At 39.5% G+C, this 17,656-nt stretch overlaps 1 protein-coding gene across 11 annotated transcripts in view; it reads left to right on the plus strand.

The window, feature by feature from the left end:
- Nucleotides 1-17,656, plus strand: part of THRB (thyroid hormone receptor beta) — a 381,519-nt gene that overhangs the window by 337,528 nt on the left and 26,335 nt on the right. For all 11 annotated transcript variants that reach the window (XM_032328904.1, XM_032329115.1, XM_032328760.1 and 8 more), the window contains 3 exons: nucleotides 7,621-7,721; nucleotides 12,785-12,932; nucleotides 15,804-16,009. In XM_032328904.1, the coding sequence (XP_032184795.1) occupies nucleotides 7,621-7,721; nucleotides 12,785-12,932; nucleotides 15,804-16,009 (455 nt within the window). The remainder of the gene's footprint in view (nucleotides 1-7,620; nucleotides 7,722-12,784; nucleotides 12,933-15,803; nucleotides 16,010-17,656) is intronic.

A 17,656-nucleotide genomic window follows, 5' to 3' on the forward strand; every position in this document is an offset into this window, starting at 1 on the left:
CATAAGCTGACTTCGGGGCAAAAAGAGAGGCAACTAGTACCCATTTCTGGTGACCCTTTCTGTCCCCCCCCATTCCGCACTCTTCTAATACACTTTAATTTCCTGCTTTCCAACCCATCCCTTCTTTTAAAATGGGAAAAGACCTCATTAGTACCAGAGTTCTAAAACTCCAATGCCTACAATTGCCAGAGAGCTGATAGGAATCAGAGAGAGCCACAGTTGTTTAATAAGGACTGCTTAATTTAAACTTTTCAACCAGCACACATATTGTATGTATGTTACATGATAAAAAACATTTTTTTAAAGACCCCACCTATTTATTGAGAGAGAGACAGTGAGAGAGAGCATGAGCGAGGAGAAGGTCAGAGAGCGAAGCAGACTCCCCATGGAGCTGGGAGCCTGATGCGGGACTCTATCCCGGGACTTCGGGATCATGACCTGAGCCGAAGGCAGTTGTCCAACCAATTGAGCCACCCAGGCGTCCCAATAAAAAACATTTTTAACTTTCATAAAGAAATTTATTCTCTCTCCTTTTCCTTGAATTACATTTGACAAAAATTAAAAATCTGTGAAATATCTCTTTACTTATAAAAAGACATAATGCAAGCATAAACAAACATAAATGACAAGTGACAATTAGCTGTAGAGTTGGGTCACAATAGGAAGTGGTAGGGACTGTAGTAAATTCGAAAGTATGTCTCTTTCTTAGGAGATGTGTGGCCCTTCTCAGTTCAGTTGATTTTCACCCTGTGAGAATTTGAGCTCACTATTGCCAAGTCTTCTGATTTTTCACATGAAGCAGGAAATCTGGATTTCACCTGAAATGTCCCAGTTTTAAAAGCTGGCTGAGATTTTTAAATACTCTGCAATTGAAACACTGTGGACTGCCAGTGTATTTGCCCCTTTGCTTAAAATTTTGACTGAAACCCATTATGCCAATCTATTCCCTTTCCTAGTGATTTACATCTTCAAGAGTTTTAGTTCTAATTATGGACTGAAAGGTTATGTCAGCTACTAAAAACTTGGATCTACAAGGACAGGGACAAGGAAGTTTAGCTAGTGACTTGTGCAGGAAACTGAATTATGTCCAGACTTAGGCCTAAAAATGAATATATCTTAGCTTCAGGAGTTTCTGAGTCCGAAAAAATATTTGAAACTTGCTTTGCCCCCCTTTTCTGCCCTAAGACCTCCAGATGGTGGAAATCCAGAGTCCCTTATCATCATGTCCTCTCTCCTTTTCTGAATTAATACCTCTGATCTAGTGCTCATTCTGTTTCCCTTGTCCTCCAGCATCCCCAGTGTTTTAGAGTTGGGAGACTTAGGACTCCATGTCTTCCATCCCCCGGAAGCAAGGGCTAGCCAGCCAGGAGACAAAGTAGAAAGCAAAGATGCTCCGTGATTCCATGAGGGTAGTGGAACAGAACATGGAACATGGAAAGATGGCTCCTGCTCTGAGGAAAGGTTTGGTGAAATGGGAGCCTCTGGGGCAGCTCTGCTGGAAATCTGCAGACAGCAGTGCAAAATACCTTTAAAGTTAATGCAGTTTCAGGTTTGTACCCAGTGTCTTACACATTAGGGCCATGCATGTTTGTTAAATAAATGGCTGGCTGGGTGGGTGGATGGGTTAATACAGTGTTTCTCAGAGAGTTACAGTTAATTTGATGCAAAACTTGGTACATAATAGTAAGAATTAAGTGTAAAAGAAATCAGCATTAGTGTGTTGGGAAAAGGCTAAGAGATGAGCCATTCAGGATTTTTTACATATATAAAGAGACTACAAGGAAAGAAGATGCTAGTGGGGGAGGGGGACTTAAATCGTAAGAATTGAGAAAGTTCAATATAAAACTGAAAGAATGACTAAACATACTAAGTATTTAACTTTCTTAAGGGTATTGATATACAGTCTCATCTGATATCCTGACCCAAACTACTCGGGATTCTTTGATGGCTCTAAATTGATAGTTCTGCAAGACGAATCAGCAACATGGACCTCTCTGAACTGCCCAAAGTATTTCTGACCATCAGTGATAACCACCACTCCTTTAAGATAGTTTTGCTTGGCAAGGGGTCCTATACTGAAGGTAAGATCAGCCAGATTGGAAATGGTCCCTGAACTCAGCTCCTCTCCCTTCTGCTAGATTTACCTTCCTAGGCAGCACCTTCTACTTTACATCTACTATCAAGATCGATCTGCCTTATGTTCTATTCCCTAAGCATTGTGTATTTGCCAAGGTGACAAGAGGTGCCAGTACTTCTTCTCCTGGGACCTGAGATGATGACGTAATTCGCTCAAGAGAATTAAACTAGACAGCCTTCTGATTTTATTCATATATGGGAAAGCCTTGAATCTAATGCAAACCAAGAAACCAGTTTACTGCCTGTTGCATGATTCCTGGTGTAAATATGCACAACTTTCCCCTTCTACATACCAAGTCCCTCTGAGAGTCAATTTTTTAAAGTAATGTTAAGCTACAACATGAATAAACCTTGAAAACACTATGCTAAGTTAAAAGCCAGTCACAAGAGACCACAAAATACATAATTTCATTCTAGAAATATCTAGAATAGGCAAATCTGTAGAAACATAGATCAGTGGTTGCTTAGGGTAGAGGGGGTGAAAGGGCCAGAAGGAAGAGGAGTGACTTTTAAAGGCATTGGGTTTCTTTGGGGGATGATTAAAATGTTCTAAAATTGATTGTGGTGAGAATTTCACAACTCTGTGAATAGAAAAAGCTATTGAATTGTATGTTATGTGAATTATATCTTAATGAAGCTGTTAACAAATAAGACGGGAAAATGTTAGTAATATTTGACCATGTCGTCCTATCTCACGTGCAGGATAATACTTGGAAATTAAGCAGACATTGCCAAGTGTCAAATAAAAAAAATAATCTCCAAGTACTCATTGAACAAACAAATGGAGTTTGTTTGCATAATAATATGCTTGATAAAGTGGCAGCATTGTTTATTGGTCTAAAAAACAAGATATCTGAGCATGTAAGTGCTGGCAAAAACATATCACCCTTGGATTATCACATACTGACAGGGGACTTAATTGCTTTCTGGGGTGTTATTAACCATGTTTCCCCAAGAGTCACTTGGGATAATTTGCAGATGCAATTCTCAGACGAGCAGTGTGGCTTCCAGAGTTGTATTTCTCATGTTTGTTTCTAGACAGAACCAAATACTGACATTCATTTATTGTCCCTTCCTGGTAACAAAAATAGCGCTATACATGCATTTTCCTTAGCAGGGCATATTTAGCCAGCATATGGCTCATTTGTAACCATGAGAAAAGTAAAAGATGGGGACACAGAAACTAGAAGAGCAAGAAATGGTTAAGTTCTCTGGGAGAACTAGTTAGCATGTGATAATGTCAAATAGATTCAGCAATCTTAAACGAATCTTCACCTACCTATTAATTATGTGTAGGATGTTACTCCTTGATGGATGTTATTTAATGATGAATAGTGGACTTAGACATGATAATTGATGTATCATTGCCTGTGGTGACTGTTTGGGTAAATAAGATAGTTCTGATTATTTTAGAGAAAAGGAAGATATGGGTGACGTATACTAGTATGACCATATAAGCAACTGTAACTAACTTAAGTAGATGTTTCTGTAAAAGTCATAATAATTTCACTAAAGACATAATAAATTGCCTATTCATCTAACCACCAAGAAGATAATCTAGGAGAAAAAGGAGAACAAACCAAACCACCCATCAGACTAGCAGTCAGAAAATTGAAGGAGCCTATTCCACTCACAGATTGAATTACCATTGGATTCCAGGGTTCACAAGAACCTAAAGGTCAAACAATTCAAACATCTATGTAAATTGTTGACTACAGGAGGAGGAAATTTTCAGTATCTTACCGGTGAGAGCAGGCAAGTCATGAGATAGAGTGAAAAATGGTGAGGGACCTGAATCTATCTTAACTCTGGTTAATATTCTCTGGCCTTCCCAAGTCATGTCCCATAAGCAATATAGTGTCCAACCATGTTGCAATTGGTTCCTGAATATGAGAAGGAGGTGCCCTTATCTCTCTCTCCCTTATCTCTGCTGTGTGTACCTGATACCAAGAACTGAAAACTCCTCACTCTGATCAACTATACATAAGCTCTACATATAAGAGTTCAAGAGATAGTTTTCCTGACATGGATATATGTATTCCATCCACCTTTACTAGAAAGGTGTGCATTTTAATAATTAGGTTACTTCATTGCTTAAAAGTTACTTTGTGTTTTTTAAGTCTGTGTTTCAATGCTACACACAAACACGTATGCACACACTGTCACACATACTAATCCAAGATTAAGAAACACCAAAATGCTACAGTGGTTATCTCTGTGGTGGAGAGTTGACAGGAAAACCTGCTTTTTGTTCATTTATGTCATTTATTTTTTCTGTAATGAACTGTATTACCTGAACAGGAAGTCTTCTCAAAGGGTTTCCCTTTGTAATTCTGGATATAGACCTATCCCAGGGCCTATACCTATATTATGTGCAGAAGATCTGTTACTGTCTTTTTTCACTACACTGAAAGCTTCCCCAAGAATGCAAAATTAGCCATCTTTTTTTTTAAAGATTTTATTTATTTATTTGACAGAGAGAGACACAGCGAGAGAGGGAACACAGCAGGGGGAGCAGCAGGCAGAGGAAGAAGCAGGCTCCTCGCTGAGCAGGGAGCCCGATGTAGGGCTCAATCCCAGAACCCCAGGATCATGACCTGAACCAAAGGCAGATGCCTAACTGACTGAACAACCTAGGTGCCCCAAAAAATTAACCATCTTTAGATCCTTAGCACATTGCCTGGCATAGTATACCCATATGAATATTTGTCAAATGGAACCATTCTCTTTTATTCCCTTCATTGCTTTGTTTTTGTACGAACAGCTTTATTGAAATATATTCCACATACCATGGACCTCACACACTGAAAGTGTACAAAACATATCCATGAAAAATGGTTTTTCATTCAGTGGTTTTAGTATGTTCAGAGTTGTGCAACCATCAACACTATACAATTCCAGAACATTTTCATCACCATGAAAAGAAACTTTGTACCCATTAGCAGTTACACCCCATTGCCCCCTCCCTCCAGGCCATTTCATCTACTAATCTAATTTCTTTCTCTATGAATTTACCTATTCTAGACATTTCATAGAAATGAACTCATACAATATGTGGCCTTTCATGTCTGGTTTCTTTCTTTTAACATAATGTTTTCATTTCTTAAAGGTTCATCTATGTTGTAGCATGTGTCGTTACCTCATTCCTTCTCATAGCTGTATAATATTCAATTGTATGAATGTACTGCCTTTTGTTATCTATCATTTGATGGGCATTTGGGTTGTTTTCATCCTTTGGATGTTATAAATAATGCTGCTTTGAACATTCATGTACAGTTCTGTGTGTAGACACATATTTTCAGGTCTCTTGGGAACACACCTAGGAGTGGAATTGCTGGGTCACATGTAAATTTATGTTTAACCTTTTGAGGGACTGCCAAACTATTTTCCAAGGCACATTTTACATTCCCACCAGCAATATATAAAGGTTCAGATTTCGCAATATGCTTACCAACTTTTATTATTGTCTGCCATTTTTATTATAACCATCCTAGAGGATGTTAAGGGGTGTCTCATTGTGGTTTGCGCTTTGCATTTCCTTGTGGTGATGTTCAGCATCTCTCATGTTCTTTACTTCACCTTCACCCTTTTTTCTCTTGTTGAGGAATGACCAGGACTGGAAATACAAGATCTCTATTTCCTACACATGTACTTACCAAGGGAAGAAACCATGCCTTCCTCGTTTTTATATTCTCTGCACCAAGCACAGTGCTAAGTGCATAGTACATGCTAAATAAATATTTTCTAAATTTATGAATAGATGAATGATTGAATAAACACACAAATCATTCCAGTCCCCTTTTTTTCTCTCCAGATCCCTCCCCAAATCCTCTTTTTAAAAATGTTTGATGGAAGTTTTGAAACTCTTGAAGTGAATTCAACAGATGACTCATGGTTTGCAGGATGTAAAAGTAAACTAAGAAAAGCTGTGATATTTAAGAAGATAATCCTGTACATTACCAGATCTCACTCTGAAGTCATTCATCTCCCTCCCAAGAGAGGCCATTTTTCTAAAATAAAGTCTGAGCGAAGTAATTTCTAAGAAACTGTGAAAAGAACTCATTTTCTTCTGTTTTCTTTGTGAATTTTTTTTCTGAAATGTAAGCCTTCTGTGACCTAGTTTAATAAAAGATCTGTGAAAATGTCATGGTAAAGCATACAGCAAGTCATCTGTCATTTCAACATGGCTAATCTGTATTGAAACCAGTAAGAGTTTACCATGTCAAAGAACTTCATAGGGAGCCATGGTCAGGGAAAGGAATGATTTTGTTTTCTCAGCCTTTCCCTTCTCCAAATCCCAACAAAGCAGACCTTGTTTTGATTTCTGCACTCATTTAAAGACACGTGCTTCAAATATATATATATATATATATATACATATATATATATATATATATATACATATATATATATATATATATACCCATGCTGCAGTAGTAAACCACTGATAGCATATGAAACTGAATTTGCCCTTTAGAATCAGTTTTGTGTTGGGGTATTTTCTACAAGTGAAGGGGAAGAGGCAAAGACCAGTGGCAAGTAGGCTGCTTCTGTTTTGTTTTTAAACTTTAGTTTTCTGGGCCAAGGAATTTAAACTAAGAAACCAATAGTACACTAACAAAGAGAGTTATTATAGTTGGACTTTTTTTTCTTAATAAATAGACCCATCATTATTTCACATCACCCAGAATTCTTGGGTTTTATGTCATAACAGCACAAGTTTGAAAAAAAAAAAATTTAGATGGCTTTGTTCATTCTACTTAAAGTTAATTGTCTGTTTTTAGAAAATGACAAGCATTGCTTACACTGGAAGTTAGGAGATCTGGTTAGAAGATCTCTGCTTTAATTTCCAGTGTGACCCTCAGGAAGACCAAGCAAAACTCTGAAAGCCTGTTCGCCTCAGAAGTACTTGATGATCTCCAAGCTGTGCAAAGTTTTCTGATTTTATTGCATGGTGCCTTGATTCCAAAGTGGATCCAGTCTTCTAAGAAAAAGTTCTGAAATAAGGCTTGCAAAAGAGATTTTGTTCTCCAGAACCTAAGCACTCCAGATGTCTCAAATCTTGGCCTCTCTCCATGATTCATTGGCTCCAGCAGCCTTCAGATGTATTCCTACCTGCACAGTAAGAATGATCACACCCATTTCTAAGGCATTCTGAAATCTTGGGCCTACTATCCAACTCTGTATGTGTGACAGAAGGTAGCAGATAAGTATAAGATATGGAGGAAGAATATGAAGTCAGGGGAAAACTTCAAATTTTTCTTGTTATGTATTTTATTTACCTTTGATATTTAAAACTAAATGATCACAAGATGGAAACCCTAAAGCAAAAATTGGATTAAAGTGTATAAAACAATTTGGTCCTGCCTCTTCCCTCACAAGCCTTACCTCCTGGCCTCCTTTTATCCTCCGCCAACCTACGATGTGTCTTTGATTTTAGTGTGATATTTTCTGCTCACATTCCTCTTTTTTCCTTCTTCACAGGGTACATCCCCAGTTATTTAGACAAGGACGAGCTATGTGTAGTGTGTGGTGACAAAGCCACCGGGTACCACTATCGCTGCATCACGTGTGAAGGCTGCAAGGTAATTGCCCTGGGACCAGTGAGCTCCAAGCTCACCCAGCTCTAGTGTCTCCCCCAGGATTCCACTAGAATACAACACGAAGTTTAAGTTCAAATTAGAACCAGATTCCACCACTCACCGCCTGTGATCATCCAGGACCTTTGTGTGGCTGTCCTCCATTTTTGACATGTTTAAGAATGGAATTTATTTTTTTTTCCTAAATCAACAATAACTAAATGAATTTGCATGAGTTTAATGTCTGGCTTTTAAGACAGTGAGAGAACTAATAAGATGAAAAGAAATTAATATTTTCACTGTGAATTTAAAAATGTATAAATATTTTATAATATATTATCCCAAGAAATAACCATTTTTCCTCCTATTTTATCTCCAGTGGTTGAGGAGACAGAATGTACTCTACCACATGCTATTAATCTGAGTAAATATGCTCATTTTTGCTATTTTTTAATGTGCTCACTTATAAGGGTTCCATTAGAGGATATCTTTGAGGTTACTTAGATTCAATTACGTTCTGAAATTATCCAAATTGGCTTTCTGCACAGCCTTCAGCCAGTAAGTAAATTCTGGGCATCCATCAGCTACTTTTATGTTCTACAGACCCATCTACAGGAGACACTTGACAAGAATGCACCCATGATCAACAGTTCACTTCCCGAAAGTGAGCCTAAATTCGCCTACTTACACTCTTCATCATCAAAATTAAGATGAGCTTCCCGGCAAACATCTCTTGGTCCAACAACCTAGCCTAGAAAATACAGTCTACTATAAAAATAAATAAAGCTCAACCCAGTGCTAGATCCAGCGTTCGGCTAATGTTTTATAAATGAGGAAGTATAGTAAGCCAGGGGGAAAACTTCTTAAATGTTTACTTGTTGTGGGGCGCCTGGGTGGCTCAGTGGGTTAAATGTTTACTTGTTAAATGTTTTATTTACTTTTTTTATCGCTTCTCGGCCTTTTGGCTGAGATCAAGTGAAATTTTTTATTTACTTTTTATATTTAAAACCAAATGATCCCAAGATGTAAACCCTAAAGCACAGATTGGATTAAACTATATAAAATGATTCAGTCTTCCCTCCTCTGTCACCCACCTCACCTCCTCCAAATACCCCCATTTCCTCCCTTGACCCTAAATCCCAAAAATCAGCATAGTAGCTTGGTTTCAAGGTAAGGTGCCCATTTCCCTAATGGAAGACTTTCCGTGCAAATTCCCTAGTTTTTGTGCATGAAATTAGGAAACACTTAGTGGAAGCCTGCTAGAAGTCTTGAAGTGGAATCAATGGAGTCATTGGAATCAGGGCACATCAGGACGTTTCTAAGTTCCCAAAGCCCTATATCTGCAAGACTTTTGTAATGTGTTGTAGTGTGCTCTCATTCATCCAGACCCCTTTGATCTGGAATTTGTACCTTTTAACAATGACTGTGCCAAAGATTGCTATTACGTCCATGAAAATAATGTCTTAAGGAGTTTAATGGAAGCAAATAAAAGTAAGTCCTGACTATTTATTAATTGGGGGCCTTGCAGACTGTCTCTTAAAAGCAGTTTTATTGGCTTGATTTGAAAGTAATAACACTGCATTACTTTCGATATACTCTCTCACTCTGAAAGCTCAGTAATTCAAATGGACCTTTTTTCTACATTAGCCCCAATTCATAAAGCTTTTGCCTACCTGATTATGCAGGATTGAGATTCTTTCAAATCAGTTCCTAATGGCAAATTCTTAATTCTGGGAGAGACCCTAATGAAAATTCCATTTAATATACTCAACTCCCAAAGTGACTCTAAAGACCAAATGTGCTTGACAGAGAACTTCATTCTTATTAGTGACTGACTTAAGCAAAGGGACAATCAAGCCTATTAACCCATGCCTCTGCTTCATGTCTATCTTCATGACGATCAAGAAATCCACTAGCCTCTTTTTCCAAGATCACAAGATGTTTGGGGCCTGATTCAATTAAGGTTTACCTAAAAGAAGAAATCATATAACAAAAAGCTAGATTTTTTCAGCCTCTTTCCCTTTATCTCATATCAGAATCCTATTTCTAGGATCATAAATCAGAAAGCAGTTTTCCCAGGGTAATTATGCAGATCATGCATTTAATATAAAGACAAAGTATCTTGGAAAAAACAATGGAGTTTTTCAAATGAAACACAGTTTTTAGGAGTGGCCAAAGATGAAAAAGTTTATGTTTCACATACTGTTTATTCAAACCTACATTCTGAAAATAATTCTACCCCACACTCGCAGTGTATATGGGGAGAATCTTTTTTGCCCATTTTTGCCCTGAAGACAGCAAAAATCTTTTGGAGCTGTTTGGTCTGTTTTGATGAGTCGGTTTTTATACATCTTTTATAGAAAGAATGTTGATACTTCCCCACAACAAACTATTTTTGTAAAAAAGACTCATAGCTTTTAGCAGTTGCCCAAATATTGACACTCAGCTATTTATCACACTAATCAGAGCATCATCTCAGACCACTAAGAAGTGGATCCAGTTCTCCAAATGCAGAGAAACATGTCTGATGTTGATCAATAAAAGTAAAACCTCTCCTCACCAAAAACATCATCAATGAAATATATGGCCTTATTGAGTCCCTAGGACATGTCTTTTGTTAGCTCACCTCTAAAAAGAATTTTGTAGGTAGAGTATATTAAATATTGTCTATTTGATTCACTTCCAGAAGTTAATTTTTGTCACTTTTTAAAATTCAGGGATCTAGCATCTTTACATTTACTTATATGAAGTGATCCCTCATCATATGTCAAATATGTTTTTATTATAACTTAGGGGAAGCCAACGTCTTAAAGGGGATTTGGTCCATGAAGCCCCCAAGTCATCAGAGAGAAACCACAGAAAAGATGATACTATGAATAGCAAAGCCTGTACCCCAGTACCTTTCTCAACATAAGCAAAGTATAAATTATTTCATTTATTCCATTTAAAAGTTCACAGAGTAGCCTTTTTGGGAAAATGAATGTTACCCCATTGTCTGGTATACCACAGCTCATTCTCCCCTTAACATTGTCAGACTCATCAGTATGCTCCACACCCCCTTCTAAAACATAAGTCAGCATCAGAGTATGTGTGAGAAAAGGGTCTCCCCAACAACTTTCCTATCCTCCTAGCAGCACACATTCTCCCTGAGGCCCCGGACTTTCGTGCTGCCACCTCTAGAGAAACTCTGCTTTCTCCAGAAGGAGGTTTGCTACCCAGCCACTCTCCTCTCTGTCTGTGACACATGTCTTCTCACCAGGAATCTCCAGGTTGCTTTGCTCGCTGGGCAGGGATGATCCAGGAAGGGTAGACTGGAGAGAGGGCAGCAGAGGGAGGGAAGGGAGGTTCACAGGGCAGCTTACCCTTCAGCACTGTGGCATGCTCTGTCATTCACGCTCTAACAGAATGTACCCACCTTGAATACCCAGAGAAAGACCGCCAGCATGACAGAGCTGCCCACGTGTGACAGAGTGAATCTTAGAACATGATAGCAAAATCATTCAAACCAAAGGACATAAGTGTTTAAGGATACAAAACCCAAAAAATAATGGGGGCAGTTTTCCTGTTAGAACTTGAATAGAAATGTTAAGGGATTTGCACAGATGCCCCCAAATCAAGTCCACTAGTTTCAGTCATGGCTGTCATTTTTCTATTTCATCCTGCTTTGCCCTATATAAAATCTTACGTTTGACCTTTTCATTATAAGGTCTTCTGGGTGAGTGAATATGCAAGTGGTATATGTACATAATCAAAGCCAAGGAAAGTTAAACAGGATCATTCAAATTTGGGCTTAATCTAGGCCAGCTGGTATGTCAGTCCCTATTTCTGTAATAAAGTTAGAGGTCCCTTTAAGCTTTAGTAGGCAATATCCTTCAACATTTGTTTTTCCCTTGTGAGTCTACTAAAACAGAACAAAGGTGGGGGGGGTGCTATTTAAAATCTGTTCATCTAAAACATTTAAATAATATAGTAAAATTGGATTCAGTTCATATTATATAAGCAGTTAGGTAAATAAGACTTGGAGTCTGACTCCTGAGCTCTAGGCTGAATTCCACAGTGTACTTACCACACGATTTGGGGCAAGTAATTGAACCTGTCAGAGCCTTAGTTTTTTAATACCGATCGTGAAGATATTACAAGTACCTACTTCATAAGGTTGTAAAAGAGACAGAAGGATATAGAAGCACTTTGCAATGGGCCTCTTACAATAAGGGCATGCTCTCTGCTATCATGAGTGCTACAATGCAGAAGCCCCATTGCCAAGACAGGAGTACCATGTCCAGAAAAGTTCTGGTAGAACACACCTTTGAGAAGGTGTATGTCACCTAAATCTGGACTAAATGGCATCCTCAGCAGCCTTTATGGTGGCCCTCTCCCATGCCTAAGAAAGGAAGACATCTACTGAACCTCAGGGTGTATGCCGACCGACACTGGAGAGAAAGAATACTATGAAAGGAAAAACCCCAATGCAGTGTACAGTGAGAAGAATTGGGTGGAGAGTCAGGAATTTTCTACTCCCCAAGTACTATTGTTTCAAGGGTTATCTGAGCTGGCCATGGTCCTTTCAAGAGTCAAAAACAAGAACTAAACTAAATCTCTGAAGGTTGTTCAATGCATCCATTTAATTAATAAATTACATTATTAATTAATAGAGTATCACAACTATCCAGCTCCTTTATTCTCCAGCACAAAGTATAGCAAGGTTCTTCACAGCTTTAACAACACAATTATGCCACTCTATGAAATGAAATAATATACTTTATTTAAATTACTCAATGTGTAGAAAAAATAAAAATGAACACTAAATTTTTCCCATTAACCTCTTTTCCTTACGAAATGCCAAAAAGATACTGACTCTGTCTGTAGTCCTAGACATTTCTTCATCTCAGTTAGAATTCTTTAGATTCAGTTTGGGCTAACTGTCCTGTATGTGAATAGGTAGGAACTACAGGCCTATACACAGGTAAGGTCCAAAACAATCTATCACAGTTATCTGGACACAAAATTCTGGAGCCATTTATTTCTAGAAAATATGAAACTGTTGTCTTGGGTCTTTCTTTCCCATGCAGGGTTTCTTTAGAAGAACCATTCAGAAAAATCTCCATCCATCCTATTCCTGTAAATATGAAGGAAAATGTGTCATAGACAAAGTTACCAGAAATCAGTGCCAGGAATGTCGCTTTAAAAAATGCATCTATGTTGGCATGGCAACAGATTGTAAGTAATCTTCTTCCTTTGTTTCATATTCAAGAAGTGTTGATTGGGGAAAGATTTGGTTCAAGGAGATCAACCAGACAGAAAAGAAGGCAGGAACCCATGTGGACAGAGAGAAGACACCTAGCACTTCCACAGACCCCTCACTCGCAAGCACTGCTGCGTGGTTTCCACCCGACCCCTTCCCTATCAACTCCCAACTCTCAAAGAGACCATGTGGGAGGGGAAGTGATTAAATGACCCCTAACACATCTGCAGGACTGTTAGCAATACTCTGTTCACAACAGATTACGAATGCGCCGTCATGTCAGTCCCCCTTGATGAGGCGTAATTTTACGTACGACACTTGTGTGGTGAGAGCCTCATGGACTAGTCCTAATGTTTTTCAAAAGCAGAGACAGGAATTTATTTTGTGGACATTTTTGGAGATGGGGCACTAGCAGAAAACATCATGTTCAGTAATTTTTGAAGAATGTGAAGTCGAGTGCTATCGCATGAGTCATCCTGCCCTTGGTTGTTTGTTATATTTTTAGCCCATAAAAACATTCTAAGCCCCAGTCCTCCTACCCAGTTTTCAAAGTGCCACAGCATATGGTGGTGAGATTAGCCACTGGAGTCTCTTCTTCCCGCACCGTGCAAAGGATTTACACCAGTCACTTTAATTAATCTGATAAAAAGAATTGTGTCATTCAGAATGTGTGGCCTCCGTTTTGCCAGTCAAATCAGTGTGAGTGGTTTCTGTTGGTATAAGTGTTTTGCATCTCAATGAAAGTTTCCAACCTGTAGTTTAAAAAGAAGAAAAGGAAAGAAAATAAAAAAGGAAAGAAAGAAGAAAAGAATGTAATGAGGATTTTCCTCAGGAAAGAGGAAATAATCACGGCTCACATTTATGTGATAAACAGGGTTCTCTCAGCTAGAACAAAAAAATCCGTGAAATGTCCGCTTTGCCCATTAAAGAAGACAGAATGAGGAATCTTTAAAAAGGAGGAGGGTTGTGTGAGAGCTTTAGGCTGGAAATCCTGGGTTAATCCCCACCTCTGGCTGAGTGTGTTGTCTTCATCTTTTAAAGACATTCAGCCATTGCCAAAAATATGCCTGATAAGGATACATGAAAATGATTGACCTAGAACCAAATATTTAGATGTGTCACTGTAAGGGACTGTTACTACTGAATGTCCATTTCATTGTTTGATTGTTAAAAAAAAGGAATGTTTATAAAGTTAAAAAAGCTCAGTGTTAATCTCGACTAGGTGGAAATTAATTTTGAATGCACCCTACAAGGCATTTTAAGAGCTCAGGCTTTATAATCAGAAAAACTGTTGGAGTCCCATATCTGCCACTTACTAGCTGTGTGACCCTCAGACCTAATCTCTGGTTTGCCTTACGTGAAATCATAGCCTACCTTGCAAGCTGTTTTCAGGATTAAATTAGATAATGCATGATATCAAATGCCACAAGGGCACAAAGGAAGCACTTGGGAAATGGGGCTATAGGTAGAGCCCACTGCTTGTCCCTTTAATAGGGAAACCAAAGTGAACTAACAGGGCTCATTCACATTTCCCACATTTGCCATTGTTCACCTGATTTGGATGATGCAATCCAACCCAGATGACCTGGGGTTTCATTTTTCTGTTTGTGGATTAGCTGAGTACTTTGGGTTCTCTTCCTCCTGCTATGTTTGCTTTTTTTCTTTTCCTACCAGGTCACACCTTCATCAAGAAATGGCCCTAGGACAATGATGTTGTAGAACTGGAATCAGGAGTCCTGGGTCTTGCCTTGGCTCTGCCATGAACTTGCTGTGTGACTTTAGGCAAGTCATGATTTCTCTGGATCAACTTCCTCCTCTGTGAAAGGAGGGAGTTGGGCTAGATAATACCGAAGGTTCTTTCCAGTTCTAAAATACTGTGACTCGGTAGCATAAAACCAGAGCCTTTCCATTCCACTGATAGTTACTAAGAGTCTGGTAAAATGGTTTTGTTCTGGAAAATAACCACAGAAGTAGAGGTTTCTTGTTTTCTGTCCTTCTTATGTTCCTTTTGCATAAGTGGCAAAAGTCATGGCTCTATTTACTGACCACCTGTAGTGCGTTAACACTTTGAATGCCCTGTGAGGTGGGTATTATTGATCCCGTTTTATATAGGAATTAATGAAAGCTCAAGGAGCCTAAGCAACTTGCCAGAGGTCACACAGCTAGAATGTGGTAGTGTCAGGATTCAAACTCAGCTCTTTCTAGATTCCAAAGCCTGGGCTCTTTAACCACTGTTGAGGGTAGACCAGGTAGAGACTAGAGCAAAGTGAGTACCTGGGCAGTCTGAGATAGGCCGAGCTTCATTCCAATGGACTCTTGAGGGAGCTAATAGAGAGTTGGGGTCCTTTTCATCTGAGGAAGACATCATTAACCTCCTGTTTACTGTTTCAGAACTTTTGTTTAATCTGAAGTTCTTTTTACTAAGCCATTTGAGGGCAGGAGAAGGGGAACAGAGACCCTGGGAGTGAATCCAGATAATTGGCTATAGACCCATATTGACTGAATACAGACTCATCTGGGAACCCATGGATAGGACAGATTTTACTTCCCTCTGCTTCCTTCTTCTTTAGGGCCACCTTCTGTGGAGGTGGGATGCTCACTGCCCAACTTCCCCCAGAGCTTTGTTTCAAAAGCTGGCCAGGCATTGGGAGTTTGCATTAGATCTCGAGTCGGACCACAGCTAGTCAATGGCAGCTCTTGCTGCCAAGGAGAGAAAATATTTCAGTGTGACCCACCCTGCAGGACCTGCTCAGCCATCTGTGCGTGGGTGGTCCAGGGCGCATGTGCAGTCTGCCAAGTGTCTGCGTGTGTCCCTGCGTTTCGTCTCATCTTTCTTCCCCTCCTAGTGGTACTGGATGACAGCAAGAGGCTGGCGAAGAGGAAGCTGATTGAGGAGAACCGGGAGAAAAGACGGCGGGAAGAGCTGCAGAAATCCATTGGGCACAAGCCGGAACCCACAGATGAGGAGTGGGAGCTCATCAAAACTGTCACTGAAGCCCATGTGGCCACCAATGCCCAAGGCAGCCACTGGAAGCAGAAACGGAAATTCCTGGTGAGGCTCCCCGGCACAGCTAGATATCAGCTGCGTGCTCCACATTTTCCCCTTCAGCTCGCTCAGTCCTCATCACCCTGGGATGCTGGTGCGAATGCCCCCATTTCACTGATAGTAGTCCCAAGAAGTCAAGTGACTTGAAGAGTCAGGATTTGAAACCAGGGCTGTTTGAGAACAAGGGTCACCCCTCCCATCTGTTGCTTGTGAGTCACTAAATTCTAAAGCAGTTTTTTAGGCGACATAGTCCATTTGCTTTTGCTGTTAATAAGGCCAGCCTTAAATCAACTAATTATAACCTTCTTTAACTGCCAGCTTTCCTCTTTTATACCCATTTCTTCTCCCAGATGCCCATTTATATAGTTAGTCCCCTAAACTCACGCCAAGATATCCCCTTTAAAAATAACCCCTAGAATGAAGTGTCCCATATCTCAACTGTAATTTTATGTCAATAGAAGTCAAAATATTTAGCTTAAAACAAAGAAACTCGAGTCCAGGGAGACAAGGGGAATTAGGGGGTTGGGGTGGGGGTGTGGGCTGGGATGTATAGAGGTATGTAGAGGAAACAGGACTTTCTAGGTTCTTGGAAGATGAGTGTGTGATGTTTTTATAAAAACTAACCACTGTGAAAGTCCTTCCTATTCATTTCTCCTTTGGACATCACCATGCTTTTGGTTAGGCTAGAATCATTATCCCCATCTCACAGATATGCAAACCAAACCAAAGGCCTTATTTGGTTCACCCAGCTTCACACTACTAGAAAGTGGCAGCCAGGCCTAGAAGTCCAGGCTGTCCACCCACCTCACCAGATGGACTACCCTACGCTGCCACCACCAGCTGGGGTTTGACCATCTCAGAGACTGATCATGCCCTTAGTTTATGATGTGGAATCTTTATGAGCACCAGCAGCAGATATTCTGTGGGTCCGTTTGTCTCTCCAAGTTACGTTAACATTCCTTCCCACCTCATTGAAAAGGTATAGTGTATAATTGTCCTTAAAAAGATACATTTTTTCCACCATGGTAAGGATATAGTTTTCATCAACATTATAAGGAGATAATTTTTTCATGAAAACAGTAAGATTACAACCTTAAAGAAAACTTTTGGAAAGAAAAAGCTGGCCCATAATCCACCTGCTATCAGTTACTTTCACTGCTGTCCAGAATAGGTTCTAACATACTCTATTCATGGAATCTATGAACAGTAACATTAGAAAACACTTAGATGGCTCTTATTAAGTGCCAGGTTCCATTTCGAGTGCTTTCCATATTAACTTATGTCAAAAGTGTAGGTAAAAGTGGGTAAAAATCTTCATTTTTACCAAGCAGAGAACTGAGGCAGAGAGGTTAAGGAAGCTTGCAGAGCTCCATAGCTATAAGCAGTGGTGATGGATTCACCCCAGCTCCAGGATCCATTCACTTCATCACCACACTATACAACTTGGCCACCTACACAAACCCAAAGAGCCTTTGAAAGACTCTCTGCCTTTGGAGGGGCAACCTTTTAGTTTCTTGATCTTGAATCCTCAGGCCTACTTTGGTATATCTGCCAGGAATTAGAAAACATGAATTCTGAATAGATAGATCAATTCTAATCCATTTGGGGCATAACAAGATAGGGTCCTGCCTACCCAAAGCCTAAATCTAGCCT

This window comes from Mustela erminea, chromosome 1 (genome assembly GCF_009829155.1).
Source record: "Mustela erminea isolate mMusErm1 chromosome 1, mMusErm1.Pri, whole genome shotgun sequence".
NCBI lineage: Eukaryota > Metazoa > Chordata > Mammalia > Carnivora > Mustelidae > Mustela > Mustela erminea.